This window comes from Sinocyclocheilus anshuiensis, unplaced genomic scaffold (genome assembly GCF_001515605.1).
Source record: "Sinocyclocheilus anshuiensis isolate Anshui unplaced genomic scaffold, SAMN03320099.WGS_v1.1 scaffold1319, whole genome shotgun sequence".
In the NCBI taxonomy this organism is placed as follows: domain Eukaryota; kingdom Metazoa; phylum Chordata; class Actinopteri; order Cypriniformes; family Cyprinidae; genus Sinocyclocheilus; species Sinocyclocheilus anshuiensis.
The window spans coordinates 232,181-248,912 of record NW_015539910.1 but is presented as its reverse complement, the minus strand read 5'-3'; the positions used below and the strand labels follow the sequence as shown (position 1 = coordinate 248,912).

General features: G+C 35.6%; 3 protein-coding genes across 3 annotated transcripts in view; 1 reads left to right on the top strand and 2 right to left on the bottom strand.

Annotated features, from left to right (window-relative positions):
• Window positions 1–1,220: 1,220 nt before the first annotated feature.
• LOC107686373 (ankyrin repeat and SOCS box protein 3-like) lies at window positions 1,221–7,889 on the bottom strand. Its single transcript, XM_016483340.1, has 9 exons — window positions 7,211–7,889; window positions 6,212–6,370; window positions 5,998–6,110; window positions 5,492–5,624; window positions 4,225–4,402; window positions 3,829–4,035; window positions 3,476–3,736; window positions 3,242–3,375; window positions 1,221–2,092 (listed from the first exon to the last, which is right to left on the bottom strand). The coding sequence occupies exons 1-9, from the start codon at window positions 7,407–7,409 to the stop codon at window positions 1,935–1,937; spliced, it is 1,542 nt and encodes a 513-aa protein (XP_016338826.1). The 5' UTR covers window positions 7,410–7,889; the 3' UTR covers window positions 1,221–1,934.
• Window positions 7,890–8,552: 663 nt separating this feature from the next.
• LOC107686371 (putative glutathione-specific gamma-glutamylcyclotransferase 2) lies at window positions 8,553–11,566 on the top strand. The gene is made up of 3 exons (XM_016483338.1): window positions 8,553–9,075; window positions 9,187–9,222; window positions 10,227–11,566. Exons 1-3 carry the CDS (start codon window positions 8,806–8,808, stop codon window positions 10,602–10,604), a joined length of 684 nt encoding a protein of 227 aa, XP_016338824.1. The 5' UTR covers window positions 8,553–8,805; the 3' UTR covers window positions 10,605–11,566.
• A 26-nt stretch (window positions 11,567–11,592) lies between these two features.
• The window catches only part of LOC107686372 (proteasome activator complex subunit 4B), a 44,267-nt gene continuing 39,127 nt past the window's right edge, over window positions 11,593–16,732 (bottom strand). The window contains exons 41-47 of the mRNA XM_016483339.1: window positions 16,709–16,732; window positions 16,484–16,612; window positions 15,144–15,299; window positions 14,897–15,053; window positions 13,551–13,684; window positions 13,294–13,432; window positions 11,593–12,973 (exon numbers count right to left, since the gene is read on the bottom strand). The exon at window positions 16,709–16,732 is cut by the window's right edge and continues 262 nt beyond it. Of these exons, the coding sequence (XP_016338825.1) occupies window positions 13,298–13,432; window positions 13,551–13,684; window positions 14,897–15,053; window positions 15,144–15,299; window positions 16,484–16,612; window positions 16,709–16,732 (735 nt within the window). The 3' untranslated portion in view covers window positions 11,593–12,973; window positions 13,294–13,297. The remainder of the gene's footprint in view (window positions 12,974–13,293; window positions 13,433–13,550; window positions 13,685–14,896; window positions 15,054–15,143; window positions 15,300–16,483; window positions 16,613–16,708) is intronic.

The window sequence follows — 16,732 nt, the reverse complement described above, 5'->3', positions numbered from 1 at the left end:
GCACGCGCGCGCGCGCGCGCACGCACACACACACACACACACACACACACACACACACACACTCTCTCTCTCTCTAAAAAATGGTGAGTTAAACACAAACCCAGCGATTGTTTTGGCCCAGCCTTCTGGGTAGTTTTATTTAACTCAGCTATTGCTAAAAAAAATTAACTTGCTTAAAATGAACCCAAAGTAGGTTGGAAATTAACATTTATTAATATGTTCAATAAATGAACATTTCTTAATAAGTTCTTAATTATTAATAAAAATAATAATTAAATAATAAACATTTTAAATAGCTTATTAATAAATGTTCACCTTTTTTTATTATTGCTCATGCCTCTAGTAATTATGTGTCTGATTTTTTATTTATAACCTATTGTGGGTTCATTTTAAGCCAGCCATGTTAAAAAACATTAAAAACTTGTGTTTGTGTATACTGTATAACCACATACATTCATATATGTATACATACTGTATGTATGCATGTACAGTATGTACTAGCAATAGATGTACACATGATATATATATGAAAAGTATTTCCTTATATAAAATCTGAATTACTGAAAACTTTTCCATGACATTCTAATTTATTGAGATGCACCTGTACATAATATATCCAAAGATTAAAAGATTTTCCTCAATGAGGTTTGAACAATCCAAAATTCTATTTTTACTCTAATACGTTTTATAAAAATGAAAAAGAATGTGCAAATATGAAAGAACGACGGAAAGTCAGTCAGTCACTCCTTTGGCTGTATTTCAAAAGCCTGATTGCTAATCAAAGGCGAACTGTTGGACCTGAGCTTACCTGCAGCACAAGAAAAGCTTAATGCACATGATTACTGATGCCTTGCCTTTCCAGAGTCTCCCACAGAGAGGTGGCCTGATTGTCTAGAACAAGGCACAGAGTTGCTGAGACACAGCCTCTGGTTTGCTCTGAATCCAAAATATCAGGGAGGGAGCAGAAATGGCTCCCCTCTTTCATGTAGTCAGGCTGCTAGGTACTGTGGGTTGGACTGGTGGGCATGCTGTCAGTTATCCGTGTTCTCCCCCTGCTGTTTGCACATGGTACAGTATTCCAAAAGAAAAGGCTTGGAAATAAGGAACATACGGTGGCCGAGAAGTGCAAAGCAAATCACAATTCTGAAAACAAAATTTTTCACCGTAGGAACTGTAGGTGAAAAATAGGTGTTCACCGTAGGAACACCTTGACGTTATATAACACGATTTTTGTAACACAATAACACAAGCATCAGTTGGTCTTTCCATAATTGATGTTAAAGAGGTGTTAAAGACAATTTGCCAGGATATGTACTGCAGAAAAAAATAAAAATACTGGAACACTGAGCCTGTGAACAGAAACAGAAACAGATTAACTGCCTATTCATAACGGTACGCCTCTATTCACAAAGCAGCAAGAGGTTGAGAGCATCGCGCCGCAGAGATATGGATGATTTTAAATTAATGGCGAGTTTTTGAAGGTGTGCTATGCCCATTGCTAAAAGTTAACATAAAATGTTAAATAAATAGCATGACCAAAGGCAGATAGTAGCATCTCTGAATGAGTGTGGCTGCGTTGGCAATTAACATTCGAAGAGAGTATGCGTCTTTGAGGCAGAGTGACCTTGGAGGCAGACAGAGAGGAGAGCCGCTGAGAGAGAAGATAACGAGGCAGACCAAAGACACGGAGCAGAGGTGAATTTCAACACCAACTCAGTATGAAGGCCAGCTGTGTACGAGGGGAACAGAACAGTGAAGATAAATTGGTGGAATTCTCCATTTGTCCTCCCACATTTTCTAAATATCAAGGTAATGAAAAGAGCCAGAGTCCAGCGTCATTGAACAGTCATTAAAATTTTATGAACATTATATACAAAATACTGCAGTGGAACAAGTTGAGATAACTTAATTAGCCACACTTGACAGTCAGGCCGCTATGTAAGCAAGCCTGAGACGTCGCTGAACTGAAGGTAGTCCTCAAGCAGTGTGGGGACGGGCAGCTGTTTGATGAAGGACGTCTTAGACAGAGCACTGCTGCCCACCGCTGCCCGCACTGCCAGTCTGCACAGATGGGTGAGGACAGGGACTGATTCTGGAACCAAAGGCAAGAGGTTACTGAGCTGTGGCCATTTACCCCATCAGATGATACAGCTATGGAATACAGTAACACAATGGAGCTGTTTTTTTTCAACAACAAAAAAAATCATTGGTGACATTTAACAATACTTTCATTCAGCAGGGATGCACTGAATTGATCAAAAGTGACAGTAAAGTTTTTACATTGTTACAAGAAATTCTGATTTCAAAGGCTGTTTCGTTTTTAATGTTCTATTCATAAAGAATCCTGTAAAAAAGTATCATGATTTCACAGGCATAAATGACATTAAAATACTAAATTAAAATATTTCACAATTTCTGACAATATAAATGAAGCCTTTGTGCGTGTGTGTGTGTCTGTGTATGTATGTGTGTGTATATATATATATATATATATATACATTTTCAATCAGCCATCTATTTTACATAGATTAAATAGTTAAAATAATCATGGAAGAATGATATTTTATACAATATAAAAATACATAGCATTAAACTGCAACATTTACCAACAGATATTCGTAACAAAGCATTTTAATAAACATTTTTGTTAAAATTTTGAGCGGGTTAATGGCTAATCTGTGGGATTTAAATTGCTTTGTTGAAACAAAAAATAAATCGAGCTTATCAACTATAATGCAGAAACACTTTAGGAAACTTAATGGACATAAAAAGTGTAGTAAAAATCATTCACGGTGTTTCTTAAAGGGACAGCTCACCCAAAAATGAAAATTTTGTCATCATTTACTCCCCCTCATGTTGTTCCAAACCTGTATGAGTTTCTTTCTTATGTTAAACACAGAAGAAGATATTTTGAAGAATGCTGGTAATCAAACAGTTGATGGTCCACATTGACTTCAGTAGTATTTCTTTCCCTACTATGGAAGTCAGTGGGGACCAACAACTGTTCGGCTCTTCAAAATATCTTCAACATAAGAAAGAAACTTGAGGGTGAGTAAATGACAAAATGTTCATTTTTGGATGAACCGTTCATTTAATTTCATATCACCAACAAAATAACTGCGAATATATTGTAAATATTTGATATATGCAACATTCTGTTGGCTACATAAAAAAAAAACGCCTAAACAATGTCATGAAACCCACACATACATTAATATGATTTAAAGTGTACAGGTCATACCGAAATGCTTCCGTGGAGTCCAGGTGCCATCTGCTCGACGGTGAGAGAGAATCTGAAGCATTGAGGAGGGCAGAGTCTTCCAATTAATGAACTCCAGAAAGAAATTAAGCACTCTGTTCTCAGCTTCTTCAAGCCTGCACCCAATTAGAGCATAACAGGCAGAAGTGAAGAGCTTAACACAATGCTTTTTAACTCTGACGTTAATAAAGCACAATCATTTATTAAAAGGCACGCATGGTGAATCCACTCTTGATAAATCCTGCTTTGAGCAGCAGGGGGAGCCAGAAAGATGCACTCTGCATCTCACCAATGGCTCTATGGGCCAGTTCTTCGAGTCGGTCACCCCGAGGAAGGCCAGCGTGCTCTAAGATCAAGGGAAGGTGCTCTGGTACGTGGCCTTGTAATGCAAAAGCATAGATGCCCATTCTCACATGGGCCCCTGCTGCCAAGAGCATCAGAGTGATTTCACGAATCTGGTGACACTCGCTGTTCAAACTGAGAGACAAACAGGACAAACTGCATCATACTGTCCAACTGATTGTGTTTAAAATAAAAAAGCGGGACACAAGTGTACATCTATGTCATACTTCCAAGAGTTGCACCACAGAGCCATGTCCAAAGGGCAGCTGTAGCCAAACTGTCGACAGCTTTGGGCGTCTGGACTGTAGCCCTTCTTTAGCAAGGCCCGCAGGCTGTCCGCTTGTCCGCTAAGTACTGCCAAATAAACTGGACTGACCTTTCCCTCGCCCCGGTCACATTCTCGCTTCGTTACCGGAATCAGCTTCTCTAAAATACTACAGAGAACGACAAGAGATGAGCATCCAGATTAATGCGGTTTAACAAAATTGATTTCATAAAGGCCAAAGTTACACTCTTTTAAGAAGGTTAGCTTTCAAATGTGTTTATCATTATACTAAGTAACTGTCGCATGGTCTTCGTAACCATTTGACAGACCCAGTACGTCATTGACCGAACTGCCATACCTAAGACGACTGAACTGGGCCGCAGCATGGATGGGTAGCTGCCAGCAGTCCTCATTGCAGTACAGGTTGGGGTCAGCTCCATGGGCCAGTAAAAGCTCCACACACCATACGTGGCCCTCCTGAGCGGCAATGAGCAGCGGCGTGGCCAGATCGTTTGCCTGGCAGTTCACAATCGCCCCTGTGGCAAAGACCACCTGTGCTTAGGCAACCAAACTTATACTCGACTGCAGTGTGGCTTCTGCTTTCTTCATTTAATAAGCAATTAGGTCAATGACAAAAAATGCCCACCATAAAGAAAATTAATCTTTTAAAAATATGGCATGTTTTTAGAAATGTCATCTTGTATTTTCAAGAGAAATGTTATTATAATAACTCTAAAAATGGAACACACAAAAAAAAACTTACACATTTTAATTATTATTTCCAAAAATATATTTTTCATAATACAAACATTTATAAACATACACTACTAAATGTGGGTTTGGAAGGTTTTTTGTTGTTTTTGAAGGAAGTCTCTTATGCTCAACAAGGCTGCATTTATTTGATCAAAAATACAGTAAAAAGTAAGATTAAATCATTAGTTCAATTTAGAAATATTAAATATTGTAAATTTTTAATTTATATAAATATAAATAAAAATATAAATAATAGCTATAAGTTATAATAAGTATAATACTAAGTAGTTGTGAAGCTTAATATTTTTGTGGTAACAGTGATACATTTTTAAGGATTCTCTGATTAATAGAAAGTTTGAATGAACAGCATTAATTTGATATATAAATGGCTTTATTGTCATGTTTGATCAATTTAACATTCTTGCTGAACAAAAGTATTTAACTAAAAAAATGTATTATATACATTTTTTTTTTTGGAGTCATGACATTTTACAACATAAACTAACCTTGCATGTTAATAAAGAATTTCAATATCTGTTCTTTTCAGAGAATTACTGACCTGGACAAAGAGTCACAAGGGTCTGCAGGGGTCTTTACAATATTATTGTATTCAAGTTTCGGTACGTACGAACTGCATTTTTGAATAAATTAATAGATCTGCATGGCATTGACCCTTACATCAAACTCTTCAAAATCTGCCTCTGAAGAATGCGTCACTGTGAATAGCAGTGTGGATACAGTAGCGATAACTCTGATGTTGCAAGACTTAACACTGAACATTGATCAAAGCATGTAATGTACAAAAAGGGAAGCATATCATGACTGGCTAAATGCAGCATGTACAGGGTTAATCATTAAAGAAATGTCCTCACCGGCATTTGCAACAATCTCTAAGCATTGGTGATGTCCATATTGTGCAGCAACAAATAATGGTGTGATCCCATAGTCATCAACTGCCTCCAGAGAGCACATGCTCACCAGGTACCTCACAATCTCTGTATGACCCTGGAAATGGTTTTACAAATATTTATTTCGTCACCTTTTTAATGGAAGACTTTGATAACTGCCTTAGATGTAGGATTTAAAAACTTGATTAAATTAGAATAAGCAAAATGGCCTTGGGCTTTCATTATTTGAAGCTTAATTAAACATTTAGAAGTATAACATTTATTGAAAGAGGTATACATTTAAAAGTAGTAATCATGTGATTGTTGTGATGTGTTTTTTCCTGATGACAACTAGCTGATAAGCATTTACGGTTAAAAGTGAGTAAGAAGAGCTGCAGAACATTTTAAGGCATGTGAATGTAGTATGTGTGCAATTTTTGATGTTTCCAAAACATCAATCTTAAATCAGAGTTGTAGATTAAAGCTATAACCTTGTAAACAGCTTGATGGAGACAAGACCAGCCTGACACAGAGTAAGTCCCATTGACTTCTGCCCTATTTTCAACCAGCAGCTCCACCACATCTTTGTGCCCACTATCTACAGCTAGGAACAAAAAAATGAGACAAATACATAAGACTCAAAAGAGGAAAAATACACATGGTTAACATGATATGAGATTGTGATCCTAGGTACTTTGAGTTTACCTGCAAAGAGGGGACAGGAGAGTTCATTGGTTGTCCTGTTAATGTCCGCACCACCCTTGATAAGCCACTTCACTGCCCGGAGGTGTCCATTCCTCGCGGCAAAATAAAGAGGAGTCTCTGAGTTATGCGTCAAAGTGTTGACGTAGTCTTCGCAATTGACTGAAGTGAACAGGGACATACAACTAATGAATTGCACATTAGAGAAAAAGATACAGTCATGTGCTGTATCTTAAACAGTTTTATAATTACTAAACATACTAATGTGTCAAAAGAGCTCTGATTATTGGTCTTACAGGTGATCTTTAATAGTTCACCTAAAAATGATATTCTGTCATCATTTACTCATCCTCCTTTCATTAAAAACTGTATTGATTTTATTTACCGATTGTTTCTTCTGTGAAAACAAAATACATTTTGTCATTATTTTAAACACGTCTCTGTAGTTTTTATTCATTTTAACTACAGTTTTAGTTATTTTAGTACTTCAAATGAAATTAAACAAAAATTAGAAATGCGGCATTGGCAACTAGATGAAATAAAATTATTTTAAGTGTTTAATATTTTATTGCAGTTAATCTTTATTTTATTTCAAGTTACAAAATTGTTTTAAAATAGTTTTGGTTAACGATAATAATAATATTCAGAGAAAAAAATCACTTGTTTGTCCCATTTTCATTTCTTACACACAAAACTATCCTATAATATGATAAATGCTAAATGGTGCACAAGTGGTAAAGATAAACGTTCTTGCTCAGTTATATCTGTTGTTGAGATTGATGGACCCAGTCCCCATTCATTTATAATTAAATGAGCAATGGAAAAGAGCAGCGTGAACGTTTTGCCAAGTATGTCCTTTTGTGCTTTACTTAAATAAAGTCACACAGGTTTGGAACGTCATGAGGTTGCGTAAATGCCAGAATTTGCATTTCTATGTGAACTGTCCGTCCCTTGTCTAAACGGTTCACTCTATATGATGTTCCACGCGTTCAAAGTTGTTACCGGCTGCAGTGAGGAGAAGCCGCACACACTCCGCTGATCCAGCCGCCGCAGCCTCATGCAGGGCGCTCCAGCCCCGGTTATCTTTCACATCCACCGCGAAGCCTCTCTGGATGAGCTTCTGCACCCGTCGACCCTTCCCCTCCCGGGCTGCCAGCGCGACGGCTGAGCAGGTGTCTCCATAGCACTCCGTGAAGTCCATCTGATTATTGTCCGTTTAAAAACACAACACTATCCCTCAAACATTACTGAAAGAGTTCGTGTTCTCTCATTTACAAACAGCGACTCGTGACTGAGTGCAAGTTGACAGGTCCAGGTCTTAAATTACACCTAATATACACTGCAGTGCCACAGGTTCAACCTCTATAATGCACAACCAGGTCAAGTTCACACTATAGGTTACACCAATAATTATGATAAGCTGGGCAGATAACAGTGCTTTGGTTGCAAAATAAGTTAACAGCTGTGTCTGCCACTCTTAGTATACTAGTCTAGTAATCTACTTCGACTTTCCCACTTTGAATCTTGAATATGTCCACAAGACAACAAAAAGAAAAATCATATTGCCTAAAACATCTGTACACACATGAAAAAGTGACGACAGAATTCACATTATTCTATTCGTTTTAGGATAAGATACATTTAATGGACATTTCCGGCGATGCTGTTTTCTGATTGGCTGATTCAGAGCTCCGGCTAGAACACGTATGTGTAATGTTTCGTTCCGACCATAAAAAAAATAAGAGAAAATAAAAATAACAACAACAACGCCATCATAAAAACAAGCCCAATATTTTGTTTGACATATTTTCAGCTGATCCACCCGCTAGACGGAAACCATGTCATCATAAGGAGATATTATTCAATAACTAACAGTACCTAGCTTAGTCATTTTTGTTCAGAATTCTTCATTCAGATCTTTAATTAGATATAATTACATAACGTAAGACAGCAATATATACAACACACGTGATATAAAGCATTGCTTGTCTATTGAACAAGCAGGGTTCCCACGGTCAGAAAACGTAAAAATATAATTTTAATATTATTCATGAAAATACGTAATAAATAAATAAATAAATAACATTTTTAAATGCAATTTTATTTATGCTCAGCTCTACAGATGTAACTTCCTTTACATAAAAAAAAAACTATTATATCCGTATGTTTCATCAGACTGCCTTCGCTACTACAGTTATTACTGCAAATATCCTGCAAATTACTACACTAATGTATTAATATAATAGTGGATAGTCTGGTTATCATGGTATATTTATTTATTATTTTGTAAGGGTTTATTTTTAAAGCCGGTGACCTGGCTTTTATTTTGAAAAATAATCTCTACTAGTAACGTTACCCTGTTCATTCAAGTAATGCCGTGCGGCTTTTAACGTTGATATTTATTTAATTTTTAGCGAAAGCATATATAAACACTAACGCGCAGTGTGTATGGCAGCTTGTAAATCAAAAGGCAACGGATATGAGACTTGATGCCAGTTATTTTAATCGGCTAGATCTGAATCTGCCCTTGGCAAGTAACGTTATGACTTTCTTTTGGATTCTTTAGCATACTAATTACTGTGTTGTGTCCACAGTCTATGGTCCACACCTATGCCAACGGTGTCAACATACCTAACCAAACTCGTCGGCGGCGCACGAGCCCTAAAAACCCCGTCCATCGATATATGAGTGAAGTATGTGTTCAGACACACCGTGAGCTGTCAGCAGGAAGCATGTGGGTTTTTGGTTACGGATCTTTGATTTGGAAAGTTGACTTTCCATACGAGGAGAAACGAGTGGGTTTCGTCAAAGGTTTCAGTCGCAGATTCTGGCAGGGAAGTACGGATCATCGCGGGGTGCCTGGAAAGGTATGGACCCAAGAGTTTATGAACAGCAGGTGCCCAGTCATAGTGACCTTTCAGGATGACAGAGCACTTCAGTACGATTAACACTTCTACTTCTTACTGATTCTATTTCAGCCTGGGCGAGTGGTGACATTAATAGAGGACCCTGAGGTAATGCCTGTCAACCTGTTAAATACTGCTCGATTTATAAGATTCAAAACCAATACAAAGCCGATATATGGCACATTACATTCCTCGAATGCGGTACACATTTTTTTATATATATTTTTTGATAAACTATTATCTAGTATAAATGACTACTACATTTATAATTACCTAGCATAAAATGTATATAAATTATAATGATAAAATGTATTAAAAATAAAATATTTTATAATATTAAAAGTTAATACTTAAAATAAACTGTTAATTATATAACAGAACATTGAATGAAATGGAGCTAGTTTTAAACATCAAATTTCTGTATCCCACCTTAAAATGATGATTGCAGTATTTCTATACAGTCAACATTTTTTTATAATTCACAATATTACATTTTTTAAAAAAATAAATTATTAATTATCTAACATAATTAACCTTGCATGAAATGTTAAATATTTATGAGTTTTGAACATAAAATGTCTGTATCCAGCTTTATAATGGTGACGCAGTATACAGTGTCTATTTATTGTTTATTCCACTTCAAAATTGTTTTTTCATTAATTTTTAAATAAACTATTATTATCAAACATAATTAACCCAGCATGAAATTAAGCTAGTTTGAAACAAATCAAATGTCTGTATATCCCACCTTAAATAGTGAATACACAGTATTATTTATTTATACGATTACTTTTAATTCACTTTAATATTTGTAATTGTATTAAATTTAATTTAATTCACTTAAATATTTTTGTACTACTTTTAAAATGAATTATTTTATTTTGACCCTCCGAGTCAACATCTGACTGTTTATTTAATGGTTTTAAAAAAGTTTCAGACCCCGTTTTGTACAATAACATTAAGTGCTATATTTGTGATATATCATTTAATGATAGTATATGAGATTTACATACATATATTTCATTTACATGTTTTAAAGTCTTATGCTACATGCAAATGAGAGTAATCCAACCAATTTTTTCCCTGTTCGTTCACTCTCTATTTGCTTTTAGGGCTGTGTATGGGGCGTTGCTTATAAGTTGCCATCAGGCAGAGAAAAGGAAGTGAAAGAGTATCTGGACTACAGAGAGAAAGGCGGCTATGGGGTGATCACAGTGACATTTCATCCCAAAGATGAAGAACACCAACCAATGCAGGACACATTGCTCTACATCGGCTCCTGTGACAACCCAAATTACCTTGGCCCAGCACCTTTGGAGACAATTGCTCAGCAGATTGTGAAGTCTGTAGGCCCCAGTGGCAAGAATACAGATTACCTGTTTGAGCTCGCCCAAGCCCTCAGGCAGCTAATACCTGAAGACTTAGACGATCACCTGTTCTCTTTGGAGTGCCTTGTGAAAGAGCTGCAGAAGCAGGAGGAGATGGAGTGATCTGCTATAGTCTGCTTTGTCCTTAATCTTCTAAAAAAACTCAGGAATTTAGTCCATTTTTTGTTCCCCATATATAGATGATGATATCCGATGCATGTTAAAAGGGATTACCTGATAAAGCGTTAGATAAGCAGTACTTAAACCACTGTTGTGCTTTTAAATAGGATTATTTAATATATGGCAGTCTCTACTGAATCTGCACTTGGTTTTACGATGTGACATTTCACATCATTTGTCTCACGTTATACCTTGAGATATGAATCAAGAACTTAAAAGGATTTCAGTATATTGCACATAATGTACACCGTTACGTCCATGAAAATGTAAATGAATGGATCATTTATTTTTCAGAGGCTGGTTAATTTTACTCCGGATACTTGAATATGTTGCAAAGCCATTTCCTATTTATTTTTTACAGTTCCTTACCATCCTAATCTTCAAATAAGCCATAGCAAGGTGAATCTCATGAACATAAACATGTTTAAATCACCAATTTACCATTTAAAACAAAGATAAAATAATTTGAATAAACCAAATTAAACACGTTCTTGAAACCTTAAAGTATTATTTTCCATTGCATAACATTTTAATGACAATTAACTCTTTCATTTCCAACCAAATTCACACTAACATTGTACTTAATAAAATATGTTTTACTTTAATGTGGTTATTTAAACAAAACAAAAAAAAATCTATCTATGTATCTTGTGTGAGATTCACCCAAGCAAAGTTTTGAGTTTATCTATTTTTATTCATAATTTATCAGTTATTGTTTAAAAAATATGTCAGAATTGTTACAACTCCATTCTAGCACAAGTCTATTGTATTGACAACATTTTGTGTACAGGATCTTTGTTGAGTTCACCACTGTTACTAGCTAATAATGATGACTTAATAATGGTGGCATATTTATTGTGAGAGACCCAGATAATAATAATAATAATAAAAAAATGCAACATTGTGGGGAAAAAATAGGCCTTGTGTTTTTATTTGTTAAAAACGATACATTTATTGGCCTTGAGAGTAAAACAAAGCAAACATCTAAAAAAATAGAGAAAAATCACTGCAGTTTTGGCACTAAGCTAAATAATGTTTCTGTTATGTACACTTTCAAATGTAAAACAGAGCTAACCATAGTAGAACCTGAAGCCCTTCCTGGCTCTATGTGTGATTCAGACGACAATCTAAAGTGTTTTTCTGTACGGAGGCTGGAGAAAAGAGTGACGGGAAAAAAAAATATCAATCCTGGATTCTGTCACATGCCAGTAAGAAATGGCTCAAAACACGATCAAACTACAAACATGCACACTCAAACAAACATGCACATGTATCCCGCCGCCTTCCACAAACTCCCATACTGCCTGGCTGCTCTCGCTAGAAGACGTGTCATTCGTTTATGCATAGATAAATGCATATGTACAGTACATAAATGCATACATACACATATAAACACACAAACACATAGGACACAAAACAAAACCCTGTTATGATGGCATGTGAGCAGAGAACTACAGGACAATGACACACATACCACAATAACGTCACAGTACTCAGACTTGCGTCCTCATGTGATGATAAATAACGAGGGCTCGGCCCGAATATATTCTTCATCAAGTTACCGATGCGTCGAGCAACCATCGCCAACACAACGAGGTGCCTGTCGCATCAGATTACTGTGGAGGTTTAGCTTGAAAAGATGCTGGCGTGCCAAAAATGTCACTTAACCAAGAATCACATGCTGCTAGGCTGTAAAATGTTTACTGAAAACAAAATGCTAAAAAGATGAAAAATCTTAAATCTTCAGTGGTTTCAAATTCTAAACGTAACTGATTCAGTCATTGGACTACCTTCACATGCTCAGATCACTGAGAACCTCGCCAGAGAGCATCATGGGGGCTTTGGAGTTGGATTTATGGGGCGATCCATAGGCATTCTTTCCTTCGTCACACACTTCATGTCAACACAGGATTATAGAGGAAAAAAATCTATCTGTACAATAATATTACAGACTGCAGGCCGTACATTCCTGCACTGGTAAACCTTAAATATTAAGTATAGTTGAAATGCAAAAATATGGGCTAGATATATACATACAAACAGTACGTACAGAGTATATGTCTAGGTCGTTAAATCACTCATCTCATGTCTCCTTCGTGCCTATACGTGCCTCCTGACCTCCTCTCATCATGTGTGTGCTCGTGGTTTAGTGGGCTCCTGGGTCTGGGTTCGAGAGGTTCTGCTGTAGATGCAGAGATCCTGAGCATCTGTGTCCTCCCATCTCACCCTCATGAATGCATAAGATATTTTATTTGAATATAAAATAAAAAAAAACTAAACTAAACTAAAACCTGCAGCAACATTGTCACAACCTGAAAAGAAAGAGATACAGGTCATGATCATGCATTTAAGCAGTTTTTATAGACTAAACAGATTTCATTTATGAGTTACAATGGGTGCCGTCAGAATGAGAGTTCAAACAGCAAATAAAAACAGCACAAAAATAAGCTGTTTGCACTCTTTTTCTGACGGCACCCATTCACTGCAAGTAATGTAATGCTAAACTTCTCGAAATGTGTTTTGATGAAAAAAACTCATCTAGATTTTGGATGGCCTGCGGCTGAGTAAATTTTCAGCAAATTTTACATTTTTGGATGAGCTGTTCCTTTAAACAAGTGTCTTTGTAACGTACCAGTCTATGCATAGTAGCAGGGTGACACGAGAAGGTCTGTGAGCACCACGAGCTGGTCGTCTGTGAACTGCTGCTTGTGCTCCAGCCAGTTGTCGTGATGAGTACGGCGGAAATTAGACAGAGTCTTTTTCACGGTCATCTAAATCAGCCGGAGAGAGGCTTGTATTGATTTTTGTTAGATTTAATGGGCCCTAAGAGCGAAGAGCACAAGAGGGAGACAGAAAGCAATTGTGTTTGTTGTGATGTGACCGGTGTACCTCAATAGGTTGCGTGTCGTTGAGGTGTGCGCTGAGGTCCATGAGGAGCTGGGGCATCCAGGTTGGGACATCATACGGGCTGGATAAGATGCAAGCACTGAGTCCCAGCACTCCGGCATGACGCCGTACCAGATCTGAGGACAGACAAACATGGGTTTAGTACAGCAAAATGATTCTGTTCTTTTTTTTTTTTTCCTCAATAAAAGTGTCTGAATATCCCTTTAAATTAAAAAAAAAATTCTTTATCTTTATTTTTTTAATAAATAGGTTTAGTTTATTTTCGTGTACTTATTTTACATTTTATTTTAATAAAATTGTATTTGTTTTCTAGTAAATAATATAAATAAAAGTATTTAAAACAAGATAAATAGGATTGAGGCGGTTATTTTTTTTAAATAGTATAAAAAGAAAATCTAGTAGAAAACTTTAAATTTTCAAAGTTTTTTATTCACAGGGATATTGAGATACTTTAAAAAAAAAGTAGGAATCAGATTCATCTTGTTTTAAGGATATTTAGAAGATTTACTAGAAAACAAAATGATTTCAAAAACAGTGATTAAGTTATTTTTATCTGAATATCCCTATAAATGTAAAGAAATCATTATTTTGAATAAACAGATTTAGTTTATTTTTGTGTACTTATTTTAAATTTTATTTTAATTAAATATAAATAAAAACATTTTTAAAAAGATAAATATGATTCTTAAGGCATTTTGTCTTTTAAAATTGTATACAAATAAAATGAAAAACTATATTAAAGAAAATGCAAGATTTGTTCTAATCCACAGGGATATTCAGATACTTCAGAAAAAAAAGAAAAGAAAAAAAAAAAAGAATCCGATTTATTTTGTTTTAAGGATATTTAGAAGATTTACTAGAAAACAAAATTTTCAAAAATAGTGTTTTAATTTATTCTTAAAATAATGTTGTTTTCCAGTAAAATTTTTAATATCCTTAAAACAAGATAAATTCACCAGAGCAGCCAAAAAAAAAAAACTACAAAAAAAAAAAAACACTTGTAATTTATCTTGAACATAATTGCATTTGGCCTGAGTTTTGCTTATCAGGTGAATGTATCGTGTCTTAAGGATATTTAAAATGTTTTATTCAAAAAAGAAAATATGCACATAAATAAAACACTAGAGCTATTTTTATTATTTTATTTACAGGCATTTCATGCCTTTTCATGGCAGAATAATTAGACAGAGGGAATGTGACTTGACTCAGACCAGACTTGAACTTAAATGACTTTGGTTCTGAAATTTGGCAGGCATTCAATGTTAGCACTGTGCCATGGCTCTGATACAAACAGCACAGCACTGCATGTGATTTAAGCGTGATCATACCGACTGAAGGAATAGTGTCCACCACAGAGTCTCTCTTCCTCTTTTTGGGTAATCTGGTTTTGCATAGAGCCTCAAAGTGAGTCTGCATGGAGGCATCCATTGCCAAGAAGTTACACTGCAGGAAGCCGCTGAGAGTGGTGGCAGCCATCTCTCTCACCTAAGGCACAGAGATGAAGGTTTAATGAACAAGGCTGCATAAAAGTGAATAAATGATGATGCCAGGATGCCAGTGTGGCCCGAAAGCTACCTCCAGCTGCTCATCCTCCAGTAGCCTGATGACCAGTGCTCTCACATCCTGAACAGCCTGCTCATTGCTCAGTATGGTGAACAGATTATAGAACACCATTGTCTGGAGGTATGTTAGCACTGAGAATCGTGCATGCCAAGAGCTGCTGCCAGCAATCTGAAAAAATAAGAATCTTATGATTGCACAGCAAATATAGTACTCACTAGGACTGGGTAATAATGGTAAATTTAAAAAAAAGTCTATACATGTATATATATTGACATGTTAAGCATGTGGGATATTACTGTATGTAATACTAAACATATATTTGGATGAATATTTGCTAGTCCAATAATGCCTGATTTCAGCAGAAGATTAGATTTAAAGGGGTCATATGATGCGATTTAAATTTTTCCTTTCTAAAAAGGCGGGGCATAGAGGAGAAACAATAATGTACAGTATGTGGAAAATAATGTTGTTTTTTTTTACTTTAAACCGCATAAACACATTTCATTACACCAAATACAAAAAATTATGTTCTTTTTAGCAGCATCATATGACCCCTTTAAATAAGTACACCATTTGACTGGATATGCCCTTTTTAAATGTCTAGTGAATGCAATCATTGATGATACTAACATATTACAATATTACAACAATAGACAGTAATATAATTAAATGATAAACTCATGAAATAGTAATGTGCAGCATTTGAAATGCCTATGTATTATATAATCAGTGTCACTTATGACATACTCATTCAGTGACAATGTGTTGCGTCTACAACAATTCTGTGTTTTCAGCAAAGCAGAATTAGGAATATTTCTATGCTGGTGTCACCATTGAAATCAAAACCAGAACCACAATTTGAGTAATTATTTACAAAAGTATTTACAGCTAATTGTACTCTGCACTAATCACTGTCACTACATCATGATTATTGGTGGGTTATCAATCTGCATTTTGATTATTTATTACTATTTGAATTTTATTTAAATTAGCTTTTATTTTTGTTTTAATTTGAGTAAATCAGTTATGTACTTTTGTCATTTTAATAGTTGTTTTAATATATTTCTATATAGCTTTAATTTATTATTTCTTCAGTTTTATTTTCAATCATTTTAATACTTCAACTGCAATTTATTTCAGGTAGTTAATAAGGTAATATTTCTAATATTTCTTATTTTCATCAATATTTTTTATTTTATTTCAGCTTTATTTCAATTACTGGCAACGGTTTTTAATAGTTTTAGTTTCATTTACCACCAAAGTTAAAAAAAAAAAAATAGTCAAGATTAAATTCATCTTTCAAACTGTTGTCCTGATATGTGGGGTCGTGTCTAGCGTGTCTGAGGCCTCACCTCATGTAGCACCTTCAGTACCATAGGGATCTGCTCAGGATAGAGGAGACCTTGAGACATGAGGGACAGGCAAGTCTTTGCGTCCCTCTTCAGCTCATCATAGCTGTCATCGTTTTCTACGGGAGCGATCTACAGATGGAGAGAAACAGGCACTGAGTGGAAGTCAGCAATCCACTTAAGAGCACTCCACACAAATGTATAAAGAATGAGACACAAAGAGCATACGCTAAGATAGAGAGAGAGAGAGAG